Here is a 24672-nt window from a genome sequence, read left to right as displayed (position 1 = left end):
CCTCTAACACGGTTTAAATGTTTGATTGTATTAATGAATATTTCATAAGACAACTATGTTTAACATAGCATTTCATATAAAATAGATTTGGTTTTAACAGTTTTATGAGAAATCAAAAGGCATTGCAATCCATTTTACTGAGCATTATCTGCCAAAATGCCCCATTTTCGTAAACACAAACACAACTTGGTGGCCTTTGTTCCACATATTCGGTTTTCATTTCTTTAGTAGTAACCTTTTGTTTGAGATGGATGCTGTCAACACCTACAAAGTTACTTTTCTATCTTGTGACTCTCAAGCTTAGTTTGAAAAAAAATACACATTTGAAATTCATCATAATGTCTTTTTCTGAACTGTCAAGCATTCCTTTTAGAAGTTAACGCTCGTAGGATGTTGAATAGTCTTCTTCTCTGTCTGATATTGTGTTATTGATTCAAACTGAAGTCTTCAATGACTTGCCATGAGCAAGGTAGGGAGCCTGCTGAGGTGTCACAGCAGGGAGATGGCACTCCCATGTTGCTCCTTATCAAAAAGCATGGGCACAATACCACATGTTTTGCCATCTCCCAATTTGAAGAGAAAATCAATTAAAAGGAGAACATCTCATCTGTCAAGCACATGGCAGACTCGGCTCGTCTTCTGTCTTTGTTGAAGACCTCCCAGGCCTAGTAGAGAGGAACACAGTTTACTCAGATCATCTTTCAGACGTCAGGTTATTCGCTCTCTTTCTCTTTTATTTAACCCAGTTTAATAAAGACTTTATTGCTCTGAGAGAGGCTTTATCGATTGACATGGCTCAGACTATATCTCAAGCCTTCTTGCTTTTCTTTATCATTTTCACATTACTGTTGGGAATATGCTCCTCTGTGCTCTGATGACACATAGAAGAGTAAACTAGGTGTGGTTACAGATAGGGTGCATTTCAACATGGCTTGACTGGATTGTATTCTGAATAACAAAGCTTTCTGACTTTGCACTGCTGTACATCAGTACCTGCTGTTTTTAACAGCGTGCCGTGCTGTAAACTGTAGTGTATGCCTAATACATGCTTAATACCCCCCGTTTTAAACTGTATTAACTTGGCATGGGTTCATATTCACAGATGCTGTGAATATGAACATGATTCACTGGGAGCTAGTTGACAGCAGCAGAGATCAAAGTGTGAAAGTGAAAGCCCTACAGATACTGTCATCTTCTACAAATGTTTAGTGAACCGTAACCTGTATCTCATTACTTTTAAACTCTCCTTTACCCTCACAACCGCTCTCATTCCTCCGGTACACCTCTGAATGTATGTGTTGCAGTAGTGGAATGATTTCACCTATATATATATACACTGTTTTTAAAAATCCCAAATATACAATTGCATGTTCATGTAAAGGGAAAGGACCAGTTAAAGTGTTGTGAGGTTATCTGAGTCCTTGAGTTGACCTTCTGACAGTAAATATATACTAAATTGATTGACTAATCTGTTCAATAATATTATAATCTTTTTTCAGAATAGGGTAAAAAACTAAAACAATTAAATGCACAATAATAGTAGGGTTATTCTTTCAATTCAATGTAACACACGTTGAAAGGCAGGCTCTGATTGCGTCACTTATTTAGACTTTGATTAAAATGAATAGCGCTAGTGCGAGTGTTATTGCACTACTGCTGTCCCTGACACAGATTAGTTGATTCTGATCCGTCTACTGAGCGGGCAATTGATTGACAGTTGAATTTATATTTTAATGATGACTCCCAGAATGTACAAAAGGCAGTTTTGGGAAGGCGCATGAAAAATATATGCATATTATCTACACTGCTACTGGTACTTTACAAAGCTTTTGCACTGTGACAGTACTCCGAGAGAGAATACATCTATAAATGAAGGCCATAGTTGTTATTGAATGTAGGATCAACTGACATAAACTGAAATTAAAACTACTTGAAAAGAGCAAAGGAAAATATCCATTTATACAGTTTCACATTTTCTGTCAACACTAAGTCATAACTATGTTGGTCACATGTTCTCTTAACATAACATAATGTACCAATTACCCGTTTCAGTAATGTGAAATTCCATTATTCAACATTGACAACAATGTTTCCTTAACAAATGGCTGCAGGGTAGTGGGATCATCAATTCCCACTCACATTAACAGCCTAATACATACATTTCATTAATATAGTCCCTTTTTCACACATTCTACCTACACTTTGTTTGTTATTTTCCATAATGAAGCAGGATTTATGAGGTTTTAATTTGAACAACCACTCATTGATGTAGTTTGCTTTGTTGGTGGATTGCTGTAACTTGGCGAGTATGCTGATATGTAGCTCCTTCATCTGAACCCAAGGTGGTAAATAAATGTGTAGTGTGTTCTCCCAGTAATCTCTCCAGACTGCTGTGTGAGTCTGGTGGCCTGTGGTGAGGAGTCTGGCCCAGCTTCATCTCCCAGTCTCCCACATTGCCACACATATGGTGCTGCCTTTGTGTCAATTGTGCTCTATGGGGTCTCTAATAATTAACAAGATGACATACAAATTAATTGACAAACCCATGGTGGTTGCGTTGCAGTTTCTATTACGTAGTCTTTTGTTTCAGATGTATTGAGCTGTGGCAGTTTTTTTAAATGGACCTCTCTCAAAACTTTGAATGCATTCTTAATGTATAAATCGACTTTGAAATGGCAAATCCAATGAATGACATTAGCGCTGTGCGTATGTATGTTTGGATGTGTCGTTATAGCTTTTGCATGCTGACAAATGACTGACGAGCTTCACTTAAGAAGGACAATACAATATTAGAAATGTGCTCCAATGCATTCCCAAGACTCTGCCAAGGACACTATTTCCTTTATTTATATACTGTGCCATACCAGACTCAACTGAAACAGAGAGGCACTGCAAGGCTTACTGTAAGGGTAACAATATGACCCTTACTGTTGAATTGTGCACAACATCAGAACATAACAATAGTGTTAATCGGATTTGCCGCAGTATTAACTAACTATTGTTTTTCTGCTGTGTTGATAATGTTTAATTCAGAACCAATGGGAAATTCTCAAGGATAACTGTGTTATTAATCCAGCTGTTGATGTCCCTGAGTTAGAAAATAAACATCTTACTATTACACATGAACACTCGTCTATAGATTGACATATCTTTATTTGTTCACTTAGACTTTAATTGTGAAACTTTCATTCAATTCCATCTGATTATTGACTAAATTCAAATCTGTGTATTTCTAAAGGTTAATGTTTAAAGGAACATCTTTAATTGTTTTTCGGTAAACTTTTAACCTTGACCAAAATCTAAAAAGTAATAATAAACCTCCCAGTTTTAGAATTGTGTTATTTCTCTTTTCCATTTTCTCCAAGAAAAACATCTCCAGGTATATGAAAAGGCCTGAGGAAGAGTGTTGTTCTCAAAAGGTCGTGAGTGAATAATTAGCAATTTTAGCTTTTTGCTGAATATAATATATCCATTGCTCTCAACCAAAAGGGGACACAAAAGAAAAAAAAAATGTGCCTGGTCATCATTTAACTCCAACATAAATCCAGCCTTTCAAATGTAATTACACAAATGTGTTTTTTATTTTTCTATATTCTAAAAAAAACATTTCGGCTTCTGCTGATATGATCAAAAGCCTTCATTACCATTGCACCATTGCTTGCTGCAGGCCCTAATTGGAGCTTCAACAAAAGCAAGCAACATTTGATATAATGGCTCCCTCCCAAACAGGAATGCCAGGCCTGCATTATGGCTTACTTTGTATTGCTTCATTCCCTGAGGGGCGGACAGAGATGTCATCATTAGTGGGCAGTGGACACTGGCCGTGGTGCCGAGGTCTAAGAGTGGTCAGCCAGGCCCGTGGCCCAGCAGCAGCGGCTACTCTCTATTTTTTCCTGTCTCGGCTCCCATCTGGTCACGTGACCTCGCACAAATCTGCTCCCGCTGACTACATGTATGGAGCTAATGAGGAGGGAGGCTTTGTGAAGACCGGGAAAAGGGCACCTCTTCCTCTTCTACTCGAAAAGGAGGGAAAAGTTGCGGTGGTCAATTTTATTAACTTGGTTGACCTTCACACAAACAATTAACATTTACAGAAAACACAGCCCCTCCCATTATGTTCCTCATCTCCATCTTAATCTTCAACCTCACCACTAGCTGCACTTTTTCCCTACTTCTGCAGGGGAAATGTAACATTAAAGTAGCAAATTAAATTGCTCGATGTACTTTTAAGACAATTGCAAGGTGATGTGGATTATGCAGTAGAAGGTCACTCATCTGAAGGTCCCTGACATGTTCTGTAATTGGCTAAGGGCCACCACTGTCACAGTAAAAAGCCAACAGTGAGCAGTGATTATGTGACCTTATCTACTTATCCTCCTATCGGACCATCAGCAAACCTTTATGCATTCTGAAATGTTCTGTAATAAAGATAGAAAATGGGATGAGACATGTTGAAAGTATCAGAACCTAAAGGACGTTCCATAAATAATCCGTATTCATTTACACATGGATGATAAATCCTGAATGTAAGAACTTGACCACACACACAAGTTGAATGTTCACTGTTTGTAGACTTTATTCAATACGGACATATTATTATAGACATCATCCATTGGTTTTTAAAGGGCAATGTTTAAGCTTTAAAGTTGGCTGCATTGAAAGTAGGCAACATTGCTGTGCAGACACCACCGTGCTCATGTTATTACATAATTCAGTCAGCGGAGGAATGTTCAGAGCAGGCGACTAGCGGCTAGCAACCTGTGATTGTGCCCACCTCTTACTTAAATCAGACACATCCAAACTATGGATAATTCTTAGCCTTGATATCATTTAGACATGTGAGTTATACAATAATTCACCCCTAACAATTTTCCATAAGCGCATACATTTTGCAATGAAGTCTGAATCAGACACACACACACACACACACACACACACACACACACACACACACACACACACACACACACACACACACACACACACACACACACACACACACACACACACACACACACACACACACACACACACACACACACACACACACACACACACACACACCATAAAAAGTAATAACAATAGACAATGTGAAAGCATTAAAAGCAACAATCTAAAATATGTCTATACTCTAAGGAGGAAAGCTATAAACATGTTCATTTCAATTCTTAATTTTGTTAAATGTTACTGCTTGTTCAAATCAAATCACGTTTTATTTGTATAGCACATTTTTAAAACGATTTTTGGTCGAGCCAAAGTGCTGTACATACAATAGAAACACTTTACAACAAATACAACAGCAAAAATAAAAAATCACACAGGCTCTGACTGGAAGGCCAGAGAGAAGAAGTGAGTTTTAAGTGTGGATTTCAAAACCCCTAGTGTCTGGGCCGACCTCACGTGGAGGGGCCGAGTGTTCCAGAGCCTAGGGCCAGCTGCTGTGAAGGCTCGGTGCCCTCGGGTTTAGAGCCTGGTCTTGGGCACAATCAGCAGCAGCTGGTCAGCCGACCTTAAAGCTTGTTGTCGTTGTTTCAAGTGTCCATTAAGGGAACTGCACTATATGGCACTTCCCTGTTAGCTTCGTATGTTCATCTTTTATTTGTCTTCATTAGCATCTTAGTTGCCGTTCTGTACCGCCTGTTGTGAAAAAAATAATATGTTAATAAAAAGTTATTTTTCTAAATGTGAACTAGCCGGGTAAGTTGAATAGGAACAAACTCAGCAGCTTTGCATGTATAGGCTCCTCTCTCCTACTGTGTGAGTTACCCTGTCATCCTTGTATGTGAGGTGATTTTATCCTGACATAAACAGAAAATGAAATTTGCATTAACTCTAGCTTCCTCTCTTTGTGTGTGTGTGTGTGTGTGTGTGTGTGTGTGTGTGTGTGTGTGTGTGTGTGTGTGTGTGTGTGTGTGTGTGTGTGTGTGTGTGTGTGTGTGTGTGTGTGTGTGTGTGTGTGTGTGTGTGTGTGTGTGTGTGTGTGTGTGTGTGTGTGTGTGTGTGTGTGTGTGTGTGTGTGTGTGTGTGTGTGTGCACTCTTCCATTTGTAGAACCTGATAAAGAACCTGCCGGAGCAGAAAGAGCTGAATGCGCTGGCGGAACTAAAGGGTGAATATGAAGAGCTAGTGGAGTCGGAGCAGTTTGGCATTGTGGTGAGTATAATTTCCTGGTGACTACTGGATCGCCTCAAGAAAACACACAGTATACACACAGTCATTCTCCCAGTCTGCTATAGTCAAACACTTGCAAACATGCACAGTTGAGAAATTCAATTTTCTTTTATTTGTATGCCCAATCTCTTTGTCCCTCAATATCTCTTACAGACTCCCAAACGTGTCCTCCCAATGCTGTTCCACACATTATCTTTGAGGGGACTGCTGAGTTTAGACAGCGATTTCAGAGACTTTCAACATTTAAACATATAAGGGGCATATTTAATAACACAACTTCCAAATGACAGAGACACGCAACAAAATTGCGATTTTGACTCGCCAAGAACATTTCAATCGTTCTTGATTAGGATTTAGCAGCAAGAACTCATATTTTTGACATCAACTGTCAATGTTGTCTCGAGATAAAATCAAACCCTAAGGCTATGAATTCTGTCTGTAAAAAAAGTTATTTGAAAAGCATGCAGCTGCACTCGACGCACTTAGTGATGTATCCCCATCCTCTAATCAATATACAATGACCAGCCAGCGTTTTATCTTTTGCAGGCTAAGGATAAATAATGCTCTTGGTAACAAACTAAACTTATAATATAGCCTTCAGAAAGTAATGTTTTTCAGACAACTCTTAATGATTAGCATGCAATTACAGCTCAGATTAAGCAGGTAAGCATTTAAGGTCCAATCTGGAATTGTACCTAATCTACTGACATATTTAACATGTTTTCCTTGATTATGTAAGACGGTTAAAATGTGGGATGTTTGTTGCATGAACCTTTTTCAGACACCTGTGTAACTTTACCTAACACAAAGAGTGACTGAAAATAGGTGTTCTGTAAATCAGTTTTTAAAGAAGGGAAGTACATCATCAAGCTTGTCAAGCTGTTCTGACCTTTCCTCTTAGTTACAGCTGTAATTCGTTTTTAATTAACTGCTCTTGCCATCCATTCAACCAAGTGAATAGCCAGCACTTTAAGCAACTGGACAATAAAGTGTTATCTTTTAACTCAACTTTACAACAAAATCATATAAATACATTCCACACTTTTACAAAATATGTGTTCAATTTAGACACGAAAGGTCGAAGATGTCCTCCATCTCATGAGCTATTCTTTTTAGTTGTCAAATTCTTTTTTGTTCCTATGTCTTTTAGGAGATGTAATGAAGCAGGGGTGGCAGTTCCCCCTTGTGATCACACCCATTTTGTGATCATATACCGGCCCACTGATGAAGAGCTCCTCAATGCTGAGCTATTTAGTTCCCCTGGGAAATAAGCCATGTTCAAGCTTTCCTCTGACAGAGCTGTCACCAATGTGCTCACTTCCATTGTGATTTCTCCTTATTGTATACAAATCAAGTGAGCGAGTGGGGATGAGTGTGTGTGTGCTTATGTGTGTGTTTGTGTGTGAACGCACATTCATTTGTGCGAGGATGTGAGATGGTTGTGTTTGTTGTTGTTGGGAGAGTGGGGGTGTTGTTTGATAGACAACTCCCCCATGCACATGAATACATTTGAGCAGTAATGAAACATTATGGGCTGGATCTGAAGGTTGCCTTGAAGCATTGGATTAAGCAGCAATCTGAATATTGTGTCTGTTGGTGCTGCTTTTCGACTTATCTTATAGCCAAAACCCAATTTGTTTTAATTTGTTCCCATTTTCATAACTATATTTCCTCTCATGTATTCTGACTTCAGTGATTCTACTCCCAAGCCAACAATTATTGATTGAGGCTGTTATATTATTTACAACAGATCCTTTTAAGATTAAATTCCTTTATCAATCAGAAAGTCACGAGGGAGACAGAAGAGAGGTTAATCTGATTGGCTGACGAGGGTAGTTGATGATCAAATCAGTAACAACACTAAAGTAGTGTGACTTTAAATGATTCATTGTATGTCATTATACAACCAACCAAGTTCTAGTGCTGTTAGAACTTGGATTCTAAAATAATTTTCAGATAACTCTAAGATAGTCAGGATTCAACCAAATTCATGCTTGAATAATCACATTATTTACTCATATAGAGATGTGCTTTATTGGTCTATCATGTGCATCTTCCTGGTGAGTTTACATAAAGTACGTTAAGAGGGATGGCCCATAGCATTTGTTATACTGAAATTGTGTTTCTCTCAAAAATAATGTGCAAGTTTCTGCAAGTACAACAGTAATATGTGTATCGCCTTTGCCCTACAGAGAACAAATGTGTTCATTTTTAAACTTGGTACCAGTGGTTGCAGGTGGCAATTCAGGGTCGCTCTCCCTGTAGACATGTTGAGGGACGGCTTGCAAACACAAGTGCACAAAATGACTAAAAAACAAACAAGTGGCTTCCAGAATGTGGAGTTGCCAACAAGATGAAAATCGGCTCTTAACGATTACCCTGAGAACTGCACAACTGTACCAATGCCTTGTTTTTTTTATTATGTACAAGCTACAGTACTCCTACATTGTTTTTTGTTTCTTACCCTCAGATGAGTTCAGTAAAACTGCTACGACCACGTCTTAACGGCATTATATTCAAGCTGACGTTTGAGGAGCAGGTGAACAACATCCGGCCGGACATCATGAATGTGACATTTGCCTGTGAGGAGGTGAAGAAGAGTGAAGGCCTAAAGAAACTCCTGGAGTTCGTGTTGCTGGTCGGCAATTACATGAATGCCGGCTCAAGGAATGCCCAGACGTTTGGTTTCAACATCAACTTCCTTTGCAAGGTAACACGCCACACAGACACACACACCGCGATGTGAACAATGAACTGACATTGACATAAAAGGAGCAACGCAAACATGTATGTAAATGCATCTATTTATGTATGAATACATTTACATGTATTAAAATGTTTCCAAAGCAAAACAAATAATTTGGCTCAATCTAAGCCTCAGTAGATCACAGGGAAGCCTCAGAGAATAAGTGTCGCAAAACACGTATGCGTGTTATCTGGACAAAAGTCCCACAGGGTTGCAGGTGCATGAAGTAACACATACGTGCAAAGCAAAGCACTTGATAGAGAGGAAGAAACAACATTCTTCGTCAGTAAGTATTATTGGAGTATCAAGGTTCTTTAATGATTTCTAAAGACATAGAATAATCATCTGACTGAAAAGTGTTATGTAACAGTGTATGGATTGGGATTTGTTTCAGTCATTAAACTTTCTTATGTTATGAACATTGAAGTGCATACTTATCATTCTCAGTCAGACTCGTTTAGCCTTAATCAAATGCTACTCTCATATGAAAGAGACACTTTCAAAAGATCCATTTGCTGCAAGATAAAAGGTCTTCTGGATGTAAAAAGAAGTCATCAGTTGAGCCTTTTTCAAGCATTCCTTAAAGTACCTTGAAGGAATGTGGTCTTCTCAAATCTACAGTACCTATGAATTAAAAACAATGTTTCAATACAACACATATCAAAACATGTAGAGCACAGTGGAACTTGCCAGAGAGTGCTAATATCTGTGTCCACTGCCAGGTAAAAAAAAATCACAGCATGCCAACGGTGTGAAAGAGAGGACTGGCAGCCATGGTCACACAGCAACACAGAGCACACGCACACTCTATTAGCAAACATGTTTACACACACCTTGAGGACATATTCCCCATACATCTCCATACACAATCTAAAACTTGGCAAATGCACATTGTTCAAATGAATCCTCATAATGTTTAACTTTATTCAATGCCAACTGCTTGAAAAGATAAAGTTCCAGCAAAACATTTACAAAATCAAAAGCATGTCATTAAATTTAATTGAGAGCCAAAAAAGTGCCTTCTATCTTCTCCCTTTAAAGTAGCTTTCACACTCTGGTGCTTTGTAGTTTAGGCAACCGTTTTCAGTGTCTTATCTAATTGATGATAAAACTAATAAGAAGATGTATTGGGCAGCTTGTAGAGTGCTTGGAAAAACCTTGTGAGGGCGATGTAGGGGGGGGGGGGCATACTTTCTCCCAAATTTTCCTAAAATCAGCGATTAAGAAGGGCGGAGAAATTACCAAGAAAAATATAAAAATGCAGCGTGTGTGAAATTATTCTCAACTCTGCGGTTCTGTAGCAGTCCTACAAATGTCATGAGAAGAAAAAGCCATCATGTCAAATGGATCAGTCATGTGAGAACACTCAACATGGGAGTTTTTCCATATGTGAGACCAACGTGGGAATGACATGAAGCGACCTACCGCCTTACATGCACTTTTGAAGCCAGTCATCTTTGCAGGTGTGAAAAGGGTTTTAGTACGGTGAATCCAGTGTGCCTTCCGTATTTCTGAAGGCGGACTGAATCAGTGTGGAGTGTCAGTGTAGAGCGTGGCAATGCCTCAGGGGGCTGATTGGGCCATTATAGATGGACAAGAAAAAAGTCTGCTTTCTCACTTTAGTCAATCCAGTAAATGGCCCCCAGGGTGGCAGGTCTAGGGTACCTAATGGGCTCATCAGGGAGGATGAGGTTGATGATGGGAATGAGTAGTATGAGGAAGGGCATACGCTGACCCACCTACAACCCTTCACCGCAGCCCCACGTCCGGCCAAGGACACCCTCGTCTCCTGGGAGCCCACCTGGTCACATGCATATTGCAAACATCCGCCGTGGCTTTAGAAGGACTGTGGTGGAATACATGTCACTAGCGTTAAGTGTCAATGACATGTAAGGAAATGTAATGATAGGAACAGTTTTACCTATATTTCTCCAAGGAATATCCATATTGTAAGAAAAGTACAGTGTAAAACAGAGATTATCTTTTGAAACATATTGAGTAACTGGATAAAACCATCTGCTGTGTGACTCTCAAAAACAATGAAATATGTTTTTTCCTCTTGGGTTTCATCCCACTGAATAAATTCCAGTAACAGGCTGGGCTTAATAATTAATGACCACATGGCAACCATTTGTGTTCAGATGAAGTTAAACAGAACAACTTGGTTAAAAAGAGAGTCCTCTACCCAGCAACAGTCTGACCTTGTGTCCTGCTCTTGAAATATAGTATTTTCAAAAAGTTAAAGTGATTATACAATTCCAGACCCATGTACACATTGAAGTAACTTTGTTCTTATATTCACACAACTCGTTCTCTATGTGTCTCTGTCTACATATTATCATATATAACTGCTGTAAGAGCTGGTATAAAAGGTGATGCCCTGTGCTGCAGCTCCATCTGCAGAAGTTAAATTGAGCAATCAAGAGCCGACAATCCTTCTGTTAGGGTGAAGCTTCTTTGTTCCGATTGCTGCTTCTTCTGTTATTAGTTAATTATTGTGTTATTTATTTATTTCTGATCTGGATATATAAGGGGGATTGTGTTTGCTTGTAAACAACTTTGCCACTCTAAATGCTGAATATATTGGATTGTATATTACTAACCAGTCAGGGATTTGAAATAACGCTACCTCAAGGCAATTTATGTAGTGAGAGATTGAATGATATCACTGTTTAGAATTTGCTTCCAGCTACAGTGTAATGAAGCAGCATTATTCCATCAATTTCAAATGAACAGAATTGTTTGGAGTAGTAGCATTTATAAACACTTCATCTTGTTCCACCATTAATGCTTAATGGGATGATACACATTGAAAGCAGTTAGTGTACAACATGTTTTTAAAAAAAAGTAGTTCCAAAGTTATTTTCAGAGGTAAAACTAGTATCTAGCATTCCATAGCTCTGATGATAAAGACTTTTGAACTTTTGGCATTCAACACAGACTTAAATTGGCCAAAGGATGGACTAGAATTGAAAATGGCCCTTTGACAGACCAGCTCACTACAAACTGTGCACAGATTATCCACAACCCTTGGCACAGTTCTCACGATACCTTTAAGCTGCATGGAATAAAACTCCTGATGTAAAAGTGTATGAATGAAACATCCGCACCTTGGGCTTTATGTGGGATTCATCCTGAGCTTAAATTGACCCTTAACATAATGTGGAACCACTACCAACAGCATTAGTTATAGCTCAACAAACTACAAATACAGTTCACGTACTACTGTCATAATAACTAGTCTTTTGGTTATTGATCTAACCTGTTACAGGAATCCATATCATGATGTATGTCTTCAACTCAAAATAAACAAAAGGTTGTAAAGGGCACAACGCTAGAAAAAATATGTGAAGGAATCTGACAGTGGATATCACATTTTCATTTAAAAATATAAATCAATATTTACCCTCATTAAGCCAATGTCCATACCCAAGGGAGAGACAATGCAATGTGTTGCTGGTCATACAATAAAACAAAGGCTTAAACTACTTATTTAACTGTCTAGTTTTATGTTTGTACATCAACAACTTCTTCTCTCTCTTGCTTTGAGAGACGAGGCGATGTAACAGATACTTAACACAACTAGACATCCTTGCCTATGAGCCGTAATTTTAAAGCCAAGTCCATTAAAAACGACTTGTGGCACAGCTGCTTCACCTGTCCATTTTCTTTTTTCAACCTTCCGCTGTATTTTATGGCATCCGTCAGTTGAGCGTAGTAGTGTTTATGACAACTTATATTTACTTTTGATTCAATTAACTTGACAATATGTGACAAGAATGTACAGATGTACTGTACACCTAAATTGCGTGTGGACTTGGTCCCTTCTTATTATGTCAATGATATTCACTTCACAAAGCTAATATGCTTCCAGTTTCATCGGATCTTATTACCTGAGCCCAAACTCCCCCTCAGACCTAGAATCAGTCAAATCCAACACCAAGCACACAATTAAATAAGGCTAAATATACCACTATAACACTTTATTCTTTGTTAAACTACAGACAATATGTAGTGATAATCAGAACAATGCACTGACTATTCCACATTATGTATACTTAATTAATCAAATGTTTCTTAATAACTTACAAATAAAATCTTATTACATAATAAGTGTTACCACTCCCATCTTACCCTCTCTTTATTACATATAACTAATATTAGATAGCAGATGGAATTATTATACCAGAGATGCACCTTTTTGCCTGGTAACGACAGTTTTGGGTATAACAATAAACAAATTAAAATTTGAAATCCATGAAATTAAATTGTGATTACCCAACGTGAGCACATGATTGATCCTCAACTAATGAAAGTGTGTGTGTGTGTGTGTGTGTGTGTGTGTGTGTGTGTGTGTGTGTGTGTGTGTGTGTGTGTGTGTGTGTGTTTCTGTTGGTGTGTGACAGTGTGCCACTGTCTGCCTGTAATCGTTTAAATTCACTATTGCTTAACTGTGTGTTCTTCTGTATACAAGTGTTTGCATGTGAACATGTGTGGGCATGTCCAACTGCAGGATGTTTACAGCACTGATAATATCAGTAGGAGTACACAGGGGTGGGTTGTGCTAATTAGTTTTCCCAGCATGCCATTCGAACAGCATGGCAATCACGGTGGGGAATGAATATTGAAAAAGTTTTCTCTGCACTGATGTGGAGTCTGGAGGCTTTTGTGTTTGAACGTACACACACACACAAACACACACACACACACACACACACACACACACACACACACAAACACACACACACACACACACACACACACACACACACACACACACACACACACACACACACTTGGCAAACATAGTACATGGCTTTTATTCAAACTTTTTGCCACATTAATTTATTCATATAGATGATCCTCACTAACATTGGTTGGTAAGATCATATTTAAGCAATAGCTCACGACAGGCCGTGGTATACAGTATAAATATAATTTATTAGTATTAATATTGTTAAATGCACGTTCAGGTTCAGGTTATTTATTTGTACCTGTAGGTAGATTTTGTTTGCAGAAAAAAAAAAAAAAGAGATCCATCCTGACACTAAAAACAAACACAAACAACAGACTCATCTCTAATAAAAGGACTAGTAAAAAGTACAAGTATACCCAGCTCAACCAAATCTCAAAATATTTCAGAAACATTTCAAGAAGGAAAACATTAGTACAAACATGGACATTCAAAATTCATAATAAAATAAATAATAAATAAAAATAGGCATCTGTGTGACGCTCCTATGGTGTGTTAATTAGTGCAATAGCTGCTGGGATAACACTGTTTGCATACCGCTTCGTTCTACTCTTTGGGACAACTAACCTTAATCAATAGTCAATGGAGTTCATTTGGGAAGGACGTTTTCCAAGTAAATGAGTATAACATTATGGGTTGACTGATTTCCTTTTTTTCTTCTCATGTTTTTCTCTTTAGCTCCGAGACACTAAATCCATCAGTCAGAATACGACTCTACTTCATTTCCTCGTTGAGAAGTGTGAAGAGGCTCACCAAGAGATTTTGAGGTTTCCAGATGAACTGGAGCATGTGGAGAGTGCCAGCAAAGGTATGTCTTTGTAATTTGAAAACAATATATGTCATAGTACTCACATGTACATTATAAAAGCACTCACAGCATGCAAGATTGATTACAATCTGGGTAAGGCGGTCTTTACAGTGGGCTATGCATCTACCAACATATATCCATTAATGCAACCATGTTATTCATTGATCTCCTTTTAGTTCAGCCCGTTTTCTCCCTTTAGCTCCCTATGTCATCCCTCAACAGCTAGAACTCAGTTGGTGATAGAAATAGAGTTGTTTTTCTGACCACACTGTCATTCAGCCTGTCGAAAAACTAATTCCAATCTAATTCTATTCTCAAGCATTTGGTGGAATCCCTGAAGGCTTATTTACTTTGTTAGTCTGTTAATTGGTTATTTAATCTAATTCAACTAATTATGCACTTGACTGAAGCTGCCAGCCATTGTGTAAATGGACTGCATAGTCTTCATGCCCTGTATATGTTTAGATGTCTTTACTGTATGCACACAATTTGATTGATATCAACTTTGTCATTTGATGGAATTTCATTATTCAAGAAGACACTAGTTTATTGACTGAACTATTTAAGGGCTAGGGATAAAAAAAACAATAACAAAAAAACAGTTTAGAGTGATCACATCATGCCTCTTTTGTTTCATTAGTAGACCTGTGTCCCGCCTAAGTGGTAATTACTTAGGCGTGTTATGTATACATGTTATGTAAGAAATATTAAAAAGCGTATTTCTCTTTTGTACCACAAATACATATATATTTTTTTGCCATTTTAGAAATAAAATGTGCTGTTTTATTCCGTATATATTACAGTGTCCTTAGTATATTCAAGCCAGATGAATGGAAAAGCTGGAACCTGTGCTGACGGGCCTCTTAAAATCTTTTTCATAAGCTCTCCAGTTCTTTGAGGCACAAAGGAACATTGTGACCAGAGGCCATGTACTACCGCACTCCATGTCTTTGAAAAGCTTTTACTGCCTGTTAAAACAGTAGATCATCTTTGAATTATTTACCACTATCTTCAGATCCTTTACAAGCTTAAGTAAACTACCCAAAGCACATTAAACAAAGCGCCCCTTTCAGCTTAATACACCGCACACTCAAGAACATGATGTTAAAAACGACTCAAGTATGAAAGGTCTCCTCCGATGACGGTGTTTGTTGAAGTTGTATTCAACATGTGTCTCCTTAACTTAAAATATCATAATCAAGACATACAGTGAACCATTTGACAATACACATATATAAAGTACGCATTAAGTGCATTTTTTATTAATTAAGTAAACCTTTATCACTGTGCTTAAAGGGGAAACAAATCTTAGGTGAAAAGCACTGTGTTAAGACTGTGGTCTGCATGTGATTCCTGAGTGTTGTTCGCCCGAGGCTTATGGGGGGTCTGGTAATGATGTTGGGATTCAAATTTAATCAAACGGCCATCTACAATGATTGGAGGTTGTACAATCAATGCACCTCATTGATAAGTGCAATCAGCCAAGTATAATTTCCCTAGGAAAGCATAATTCCCCGGCCTTGATTGGCTGCTTCAGAGTTTTACTCAACCAGTGCCAGTCATCCAGTTTCTCACAAATTGGATTTCCACCTTGCTATTGTCTGGACACACTTTGTATTCAGTCATTTAAAATGATGCGTTATCTTTTTCCTACATTAATTCAAATGTTATTTCCATTATATAGAAGGCCTATACATATTTAAGTGACGGGTGACTAATCATTATTGTTAATTGCATCATTGATTATTTAATGTTGTTCTATGAGAGCATTTAGCGATAATCGCTACAGCTGAAAATCAAAGGATTTTAAAACTCTTACTGCAAATATATACACACTGCTATGTATCTGTTTATATCAATCACAATACATTCAACTGAGGTGTTATAATTATAATGAATGAACCAATATTCTCTAGCTGATATGATGATAACTACCACTGAAATGAATTGACTATCATCTTAATCTTATTCAAATTCAAATGAGCTTTATTGGACCATATCAAAACACAGTATTGCCAAAGCAAGTTGTACCAGGTGTTATGACAACAAAGTCAACCCATAAACATTTCAAAAATAAGAACACCTCACATACTGTACATGTTAAGTGTTACCCAAAACATATATTGTTTTGGGTAACACTTACCTGTCGTGGCTCGCTGCAAAAGTTGAGCAATGTTCAACTTTTGAACCCTCGGCAGAAGCGTCAGCCAATCGAATCATATGCCAGTACAAGCTCTAGCCAATCAAACCGCTGCTTGTGTGTCAGGGGCGGGAGATTCATGTGATTGGTTGTTGGTCGAGTTTCAGACACGCCTGCCGGCAAGCTTCAACGCACGCCGCTGTGTAGACGGGCCGTAACTGTATTAGGTCAATTATGATTAACATTCACATGATTGTGTAAGAAGGCCTGGGCAGCCATGTGTTTTCCTAGAAATAGGCAACACTCATGTTTCAATACCGTACTGGAAACATGGTTTTATTGAACACAAAATATTTGTACTCTATTATTCAGATAAATAAAGTTGCAAATCACTGAACTTATAGCAGTGTTCTTACAACCAACATGTACATAGATAGACATGTACACTATTGTGCATGCACTCAACACATTTTTGTTTTGCTCAATTTTTAGGCTTTCTGAGAAAAAATGATTGCAAAAAAAAAAAGAATGTAAGGAAAATCAAAGTATGCTGGATCTAGTGTACTGTACTGTCTTTTGGAAAAAGTGCTTTTCAGATGAACGAGGTGTAGGGTAATGTAATGAGGTGTTAAAGACATCAGGGTTGTTGCCTGAAAGATCCTCCATCATATTCAACCTTCCTTTTTGAGACCAGTCCTGCTTTTGTTTCTGGCTTTGTATCCAAACTACAACCAAATCTCACTGTGAGCTCCATCTCTGTCTGAGCGGAGGATCGTAGCCACTGCCGCCACCATGTCATCTGTGATCTCTTCTGATAAATCACTCTGCGGGATGAAGGATTTGAAGGAGGACTATGGCCTCCTCAAAGAAAGTTAATTCAATTTACATTTTTTTTATCTCATCCCCTTTCTTCTTAAAAACTGGTCCCACCCGGCGTGTACACCCTTACAGCGGCCAACTGGAGTTTGTAAAGATATTCTAATTGAACTGTAGTGATTATTATAGTGGCAGGGGAAAGCATTTGTTGCAATTCAGTATGTAGTAACTGAAATTGCGCAATCCTAGTATATTATTAGTGAGCCCTGATCCATTGCATCTGTTGTGTTATTTATTTATTTACTATTTTGATTTATCCATAAATATGCTTAGGTTAAAAACTGATGTACCAAACATCAGTGAGATATCAGATTGATAACATAAGAAGATTCCCACTCTATATACATACACATGATAGCTCCATATGATTGAGAGAGAATATTGTTTGCACCGTATTCCTATTGCTTATTTTCCCACTGTTTTCGCTGTTTCAGTCAACATTTATTTTAATATGAATAATGTATTCTTATTTTCTTTTTTATAAGAGACTGCACTTAAATATATCAAATACTTAGCTTCAGTTCTAAACTCAAACTCTCATAAAGAATGAGCTTCTTTCAGATGAATTAAAAATGGTTTGTGTTGCCCGTCGTCCTGAAAGAAAACAGGACACCAGGCTGTTATTTCCACATTAGGATTCAAAATACAGCACTTCATCTTCTAGTTTGCATTTAAAGATAATAGCTCACGGGAGTTGCAGCAATAGAGGATATTTCAAAAGCTCAAGAGAGCTAGTTGTGCAGTAATTATGGGATAGCTGTACATATGAACCACTGATGAGATCATAACCATGCAAAAGCATTTATCATCAACCTCTCCCCTCCTCTGCTTAGCAAACGAGAATTATACATCACAACATCTCTTTATAATTCTAGGATGATAATATCAATCAATACTAACACATATGCTGTATTCTGTCTATAATAAGATTGCATTTGCAAATGCAGATATGTTTGTTATTTATTGTCATTGCTCTATATTGGTTTCGGGGAATAATAATGAAACTGCTTTGCAAATGAACTATTCATACTGTATTTGGATTTATTCATAAATGTTTTATTGGATATTGGGACCATAACCATTTGAAATGCAGTCATATAATCCACTATTTTCATACCCCTGACCTCATCTTAATAGCCGCCGCAGAGCCTTGAGAGAAGTGTCATTGGCCAATTTGCCTTGTTAAATCCCCCCCCAGAGATGAATATGTGGGGCCTGACAATGGGAACTAAGTCTGTATGGTGATTCCACTCAATCAGTGGTGCACTGACAATCTGTCTTGACAATCCAGAAAAAGAGGAAATATGACACAAATGTTCTCATAAATCTATTTGGTATAAGGCATAGCCAAGGGCAAAGTACTTTGGAGCCTGTGAGAGAGAAAATGGAGAATGAAGGGAGAAAAAAAAAAGATGAACTCTGAGGATATTAATACCGCTGTGAATATATCTATTATCCACATTCATTCCAAGGCACTGCAGCATAATAAAGCAGCGCCCATTTCCCATTTAAACTCATAGCAGTACTTGGCTCTGTATTACGTAGACAAAATGCCTTTCTGGATGGGCTGGAACACAGAAGTGATCATTTGTCTTCTGGTTTCAATGGAGTCTCAGGGAATCATGGGGTTGAGAAGATATCCTCTCATGTCAGTCCGGGGACGGCATTTCACTGAAGTCAGCTGCAGAGGCTTGAGGCAGAATAGATGTAATTCCATCCAAACACTTAATAACTTCTGCAACATGCTTACGTGTTCCTTTTTTGCAAAGATATGTTTGCCTGAAACTCAAGATTACAATCTGAAGTTGATAGTTTGCAATAAAGCAACCACTCTTAAAAAAGAACAGAAATATTAACTCACATTTCAAAAATGTAAAAAAGAGGAGATAATGAGAAAAATATCGTTTTGGTAAAATATGTTGGAAGTTCCTTGCTAGCAGTTGGGCTACCTACACGTCAGCCTACAGCGAACAGCCCTCTTGACAGACTGTACAGTATATGATAATATTACATTTGATCTGCTTTTGTATTTCTTACTAACTGTTTATTTTAAATAGATATAATTATATTCAGATTTATTTTTGTATCCATCATAGTGCATGTGTTTGTTCCATTAAACTATGTGTTTTTGTTTTAATTTATTTTTAAAGATTATATCATGTCAGTACTTCTAGTTGAATGTTTTACTAGCCTGTTGGATTGGATTTGCATTATTTAGATATTTCCACTGTTTTAGTAACTGTATAATCTCTCCATTTCTCTGTGGCTATGTTAGGGATATAAATAACACATTTTTATAATGATAGCCGAACAAATGTTTAAACTACCTCTGAATCCAAATACCAATCCCCAACTTCTTATGATACAAAAAAGGAATGGGCATTAATGATTGAGAAACTGTGAGAAAGCTTTTATTTAAATACAGTGCTTCCTGTTCGCCCTAAATTATTATTCTGAATGTCACCTGTCTGCTTGGCAACCTTTATGATTTTCCCAGGTGAGTAAGGATTTGTAATACCTCTCCTACTGAACCTCCTGGTGCCATTTTTCCCCGTATGTTGAGCACATTCTAAAATGCAGCTTATTTGTTTACCATTTATGTCAAATAGAGAAACACAGAAATAAAGATAGTTAATTCATTGCTATTTTTCAGATACGCTTCTCATTAGGGAAGTCCAAAATGTACTTGAAAAGTAGTCTCTATGGAAACAAAGACCCATATAGACTTTTGAACCGAGTGTTTTAATGGCTACAGCTCGGTGCCACTGTGACCTTTATGTGTATCTACTTTGTGAAGGGTGTTAATTGAAATTTGTATCATGTTATTTTTCTCAAGGTACCTTAATATCTTTTATTTTAATAAATAGAAACATAGATTCAAGTAGCATCCATCTCACATTGCAAATATGGTTTGGTGTAATGATTATAAGAGCTTAACTATTCAGTGTACAGTGTGGTGATGGATTAGAAAGCCACTTCCTGCTTGTTTTAATTCTATTTTAAAACAGTTTTGCCTGTACTTTGATTATTTTTGACATCTCAAACAAGGGACACTGTGTAAATGGGGAAATTGTTCGTCTTAGGCCTACAGTTTACGCATCAACATTAATTTACATCAATTGAAATATTTAAAAATAGTCTACAAAGATTAAAATATAGTGTCTGTAGTGTTGAAAATCTTATTTAGCTGGTACTATAGCTGAATTTATTATATGTATTTTCTAGGGATGTAACAATACCAAAAACTCACAGTACGATAATATTGCGATAACAAATCCACGGTACGATATTTATCGCGATATTGAAAAATAAAGGAAAAACATGTGAATTATTTGTATTTATTTTTTTGTTACTTTAATTTTCTTTTCTTCATTAAATAATCAATCTGATTTGTACATGATTTTAGTAGGATAGTAGTATTTTAAAGTGTCAACAATATAATAATCACACCCTGCAATAGAATACATCAAGTTTCACTTTAGTTTTTCAAGTAACTCAACTCTAACTCACTCACTCACTCACTCACTCAGCATCATCAAGGTTATCTTTTAGGAATATGAGCATGTCCACATTTCCAGGTAGAAGCTGGGATGTTTGGGTGTTTACAATATCCCTTGCTGTGGAAAAAACTCTCTTGCTTGGTACTGATGTTGCTGGGACAGAGAGATATGCTTAGGCCATGGGTAACAGCAGTGGGTCAAACTCTGCATTGTCTCTCCACCACTTGGCAAAAACAATACAGTTGTTGCCAAGAAGGTGAGGCTTATTGACAGGGCGAGATATAAATATACTGTTTGTTGGTACTTGTCAATGTCTCTAGGTATGTACATGTAGCCCTGTAAATACAATGTCCTTTTGTGTTATCCGTTGTTTTATCTTCATGTTGTAACCTACTTGTTGCCATGTTGGACAGGTCTCCCTTGAAAAAGAGATTGATGATCTTAATGGGACCATTTGGTTAAATAAAGATTTAAAAAAAAAAATCTATTTACCGCGATATTCAATATCGTTACATCCCCTAGTATTTTCCTTTGTGGGTTACAGCACCTGACGAGGCGTTGTCCAATTATATGAGACACAAACTCCAGAGGAACTGAGACATGTCATAATTTGTGTCCCCTGACCTCCACCAGTGTTACCTTTGGTTTGCCAGCGCATACTAACAGGCTTCCTGTCATTGATTTTTCATGTATGGCCCCTCCTCTTTAATTTAAGAAATGGTTTAGCACTCTGGTTTTGCTCTCTGAATAAGACACTTTCATAACTGCCTTGATATGCAGCCACTTGAACAATTTGGTGTCACAAAGACGACACCAACACCAAACCATCCCAACCTTTGAAAAAAATTAATCTATTTCACACTCAGTGAAGTTCCCTTTCTTAGATATGTAGTGAAACTTTTCCATTCTCTGTTAGAAGTAATTGAATGACAATCTGATTTAGGTGCATATTAATATGCTCAGCGGGAATTCCATTTGCCATTTAATCGTGGGAGTTAATAGGGTGTTGTATGAGGCTCACATTTCAAGTTTATTGCATTTTATAAAGTGGGAAATTGCATGTAGGCAAACGTAAAGACAGCTTTCTAAAATGAAATATTGTTTAAAGGAATATCATCGTCATTGTTTGCATTGTGATGCTTCCAGCAGCAGACATAGTGGTCATGACTATCAGAATTATGAGCAAAAGAAAAACCAGTGTGCACATAACTTCAGAACTTGATGAATTCACCTAGCAGCTTTACAATGACCTAGCTCACACAACGGTGGAGTGGCTTATCTCGGTATGTACTTGAGAGGCCCAACCAAAGCCTGGTTTTGAACTCCTTTGAAAACCAAAGGAGAGACCTGAAGATTGCAGATCACTGATGCTTCCAAGCCAGTCTGTCTGAGAGTAAGTGGTTCTGCAAGGAATGAGCAAAAAAGCCTAAATGTGAGATGACTTAAAAATGCAGTTGATGCAGTTTGAGATCTCCAATAACACTAAATTAACTGAAAGTGTTGTTACGTTAGAAGCAACACAAATCCTCTTCAATGTGTTCCCACATTGTAGTCTTTCCATTACAATTTAGACTTATGGCAATGTTGAATCAGTCGGATAATATACAGTTCAGGAGGAAACACACAGGAGGTAGACTTATGTTTAAATGTTTCATTTTTGTCCGAAAGAAGAATAAACACATGCATTCAGGTAGATGGAATATGTTTTGTTTTAGGGTAACATCATTTGCAGTATTTTAAACCAGTGATTTTACATATATGTTGTGGACTCCACTGCAGATTGAATACATTCACTTTTTATGTTGTTTTTAGCTATGCTACTGTGGTCAAATCATAAAAGTCAGTAGTGCTGTTAAGGATTTGTTTACATTTGATTGCCTTCCCTGTGCTCGGTCCGCACCTTTCCATCTATAATTTGGTGTTTCAACATCAAGTATGCTCCTCGGAAGCTTTTCGTGTTTGAGAACTCATCATTTATACATCAAATACATTTGGTGAAGGATACTTGTATTATTGAAGGAGCAGTCTTAAAAAAAATACACAACCAATGACAGTCTTTGGAGACTCAGATTTCCAGTTGATTTAATCGGACATTGTACGCACTGTTGCACATACAGATGTACATGAGTGTTTTTAAACCGTAACAAATCACAGCCGGGCTAATTCAACTATCTGGATGTTTTACAATCAACTTCAAACTAACACATACTTTTGTAAAATAAAATAAAAGAGAAAACTGACACACTAGCATGATTTAAATGTTCCATAGTTTGCTGCATCATAAGTACTGAGATCACATCTTTGTACTCAAATATTTGATTGGCCCACTAGTAAAACATCAAGTCGACTTAGCGTTAGTCACCGTTTCTGGAAATGGAAACAATTTCCACACCATTTGTTTAAATCATACTCATCCCTCGACCCTGAAAGTGATACAGCAATGAAAGCCTTTTAAATGAACAGTCTGTCATATAGAATATTCGGAACACGAAACAGACCTGTCCATCTACACCAGCCCAAAATGAGTTATGAGCTCCAGAGAGTTTTCTTTTTTCTTTTCCCGTTTTCTTCTTACTCACTTCATGGTGGTTGAGTAGCTCATTGTGACCAAAACAACAACTATTCTCTTGCTGTCCATTTCTCTTTCCCTCCACCCCTGATTTCTTACATCACCACTTTGGCCATCCAATATGAGTGTAGACAGAGATAGACACATGCAGGGAGGCCGGCAGCCCTGCTTAGCATCCGGCTCCACTCCGTGACAGCAGATTTCAATGAAAGGTGACAATGGAACCAGGAATGAGAATAATGCTGTTTGCCAGCCTAGAAATTCAGCCTGTCACAGTAGACCATTTCCCATGCTGGGAATTTTCCATGAGCTGAGGGGAACAAGAAAGCTCCATTTTATATGCAACTCTGTATTTCTGTACTATCTCATAGCAAGAAGCAGCTCACCCCTGTATATTGAAATAATTGTGTTATTTCAGAATGTATCACCAGTTTGGTCAACAAAATGGCCTTCAAAATAGAACTGGTCATCTGAATGTAAACACTGCTTAGCATCAAGTCCTGTTAAGTAACTAAAAGTAATTGAACTCAGGACCCACACAAAGCAAATCCCAAGTGTAGCTATACCAGTGTGTGTTTGCAGTGGAGGGAACGCCTCATGGTGGAACAGGAGTACATGGGGGAGCAGAATTGTTTACTTTTAAAGTCATTACCAAGAACTGGTCCTGCTTCCTTTAACATTCACATTGTTAGCATTAATATATTTAGGGTCTGGTTGTTTTCACACGTATATAATGGCTTAGAGACCATATGCTTGTCAGGGTAGGACTTTGGTTTGGACTGTGCAGTGATGGAAACACCATTAAGTGTTTCACTAATGGGCAACCATGTTCTAGTGATGGGCAGATAATATCAATCCGTAGTACTTACCTGTTTCCTCATCTTCAATATATTACTATTTTACAAGTCATGAAGTGGATTATTTCCAGAGTAGTCCAATGTTCAATCATACTTCAATTTAAAAACAGTGAATGACATTATTTTTTAAATCCTTTAACAGCATACTCTACACTTTTGATCACTTAATACCCACCCCGTTGGTTTCAATGGTGGCTTGCTCATTAGTTGAGGACCACATCTACTCAGTTTGTATTCACAGCAGTTACAATGT

The 24672-nt window shown here is 37.7% G+C and overlaps 1 protein-coding gene across 14 annotated transcripts in view; it reads left to right on the top strand.

Annotated features, from left to right (window-relative positions):
* diaph2 (diaphanous-related formin 2) overlaps window positions 1–24672 on the top strand; it is a 347379-nt gene that overhangs the window by 209431 nt on the left and 113276 nt on the right. For all 14 annotated transcript variants that reach the window (XM_079670514.1, XM_079670513.1, XM_079670507.1 and 11 more), the window contains 3 exons: window positions 6051–6152; window positions 8641–8880; window positions 14348–14477. In XM_079670514.1, coding sequence (XP_079526640.1) covers window positions 6051–6152; window positions 8641–8880; window positions 14348–14477 — 472 coding nt within the window. The remainder of the gene's footprint in view (window positions 1–6050; window positions 6153–8640; window positions 8881–14347; window positions 14478–24672) is intronic.

The sequence above is a fragment of the Notothenia rossii genome, assembly GCF_949606895.1.
Source record: "Notothenia rossii genome assembly, chromosome: 3".
NCBI lineage: Eukaryota > Metazoa > Chordata > Actinopteri > Perciformes > Nototheniidae > Notothenia > Notothenia rossii.
This window is presented reverse-complemented; position numbering and strand designations above follow the sequence as displayed.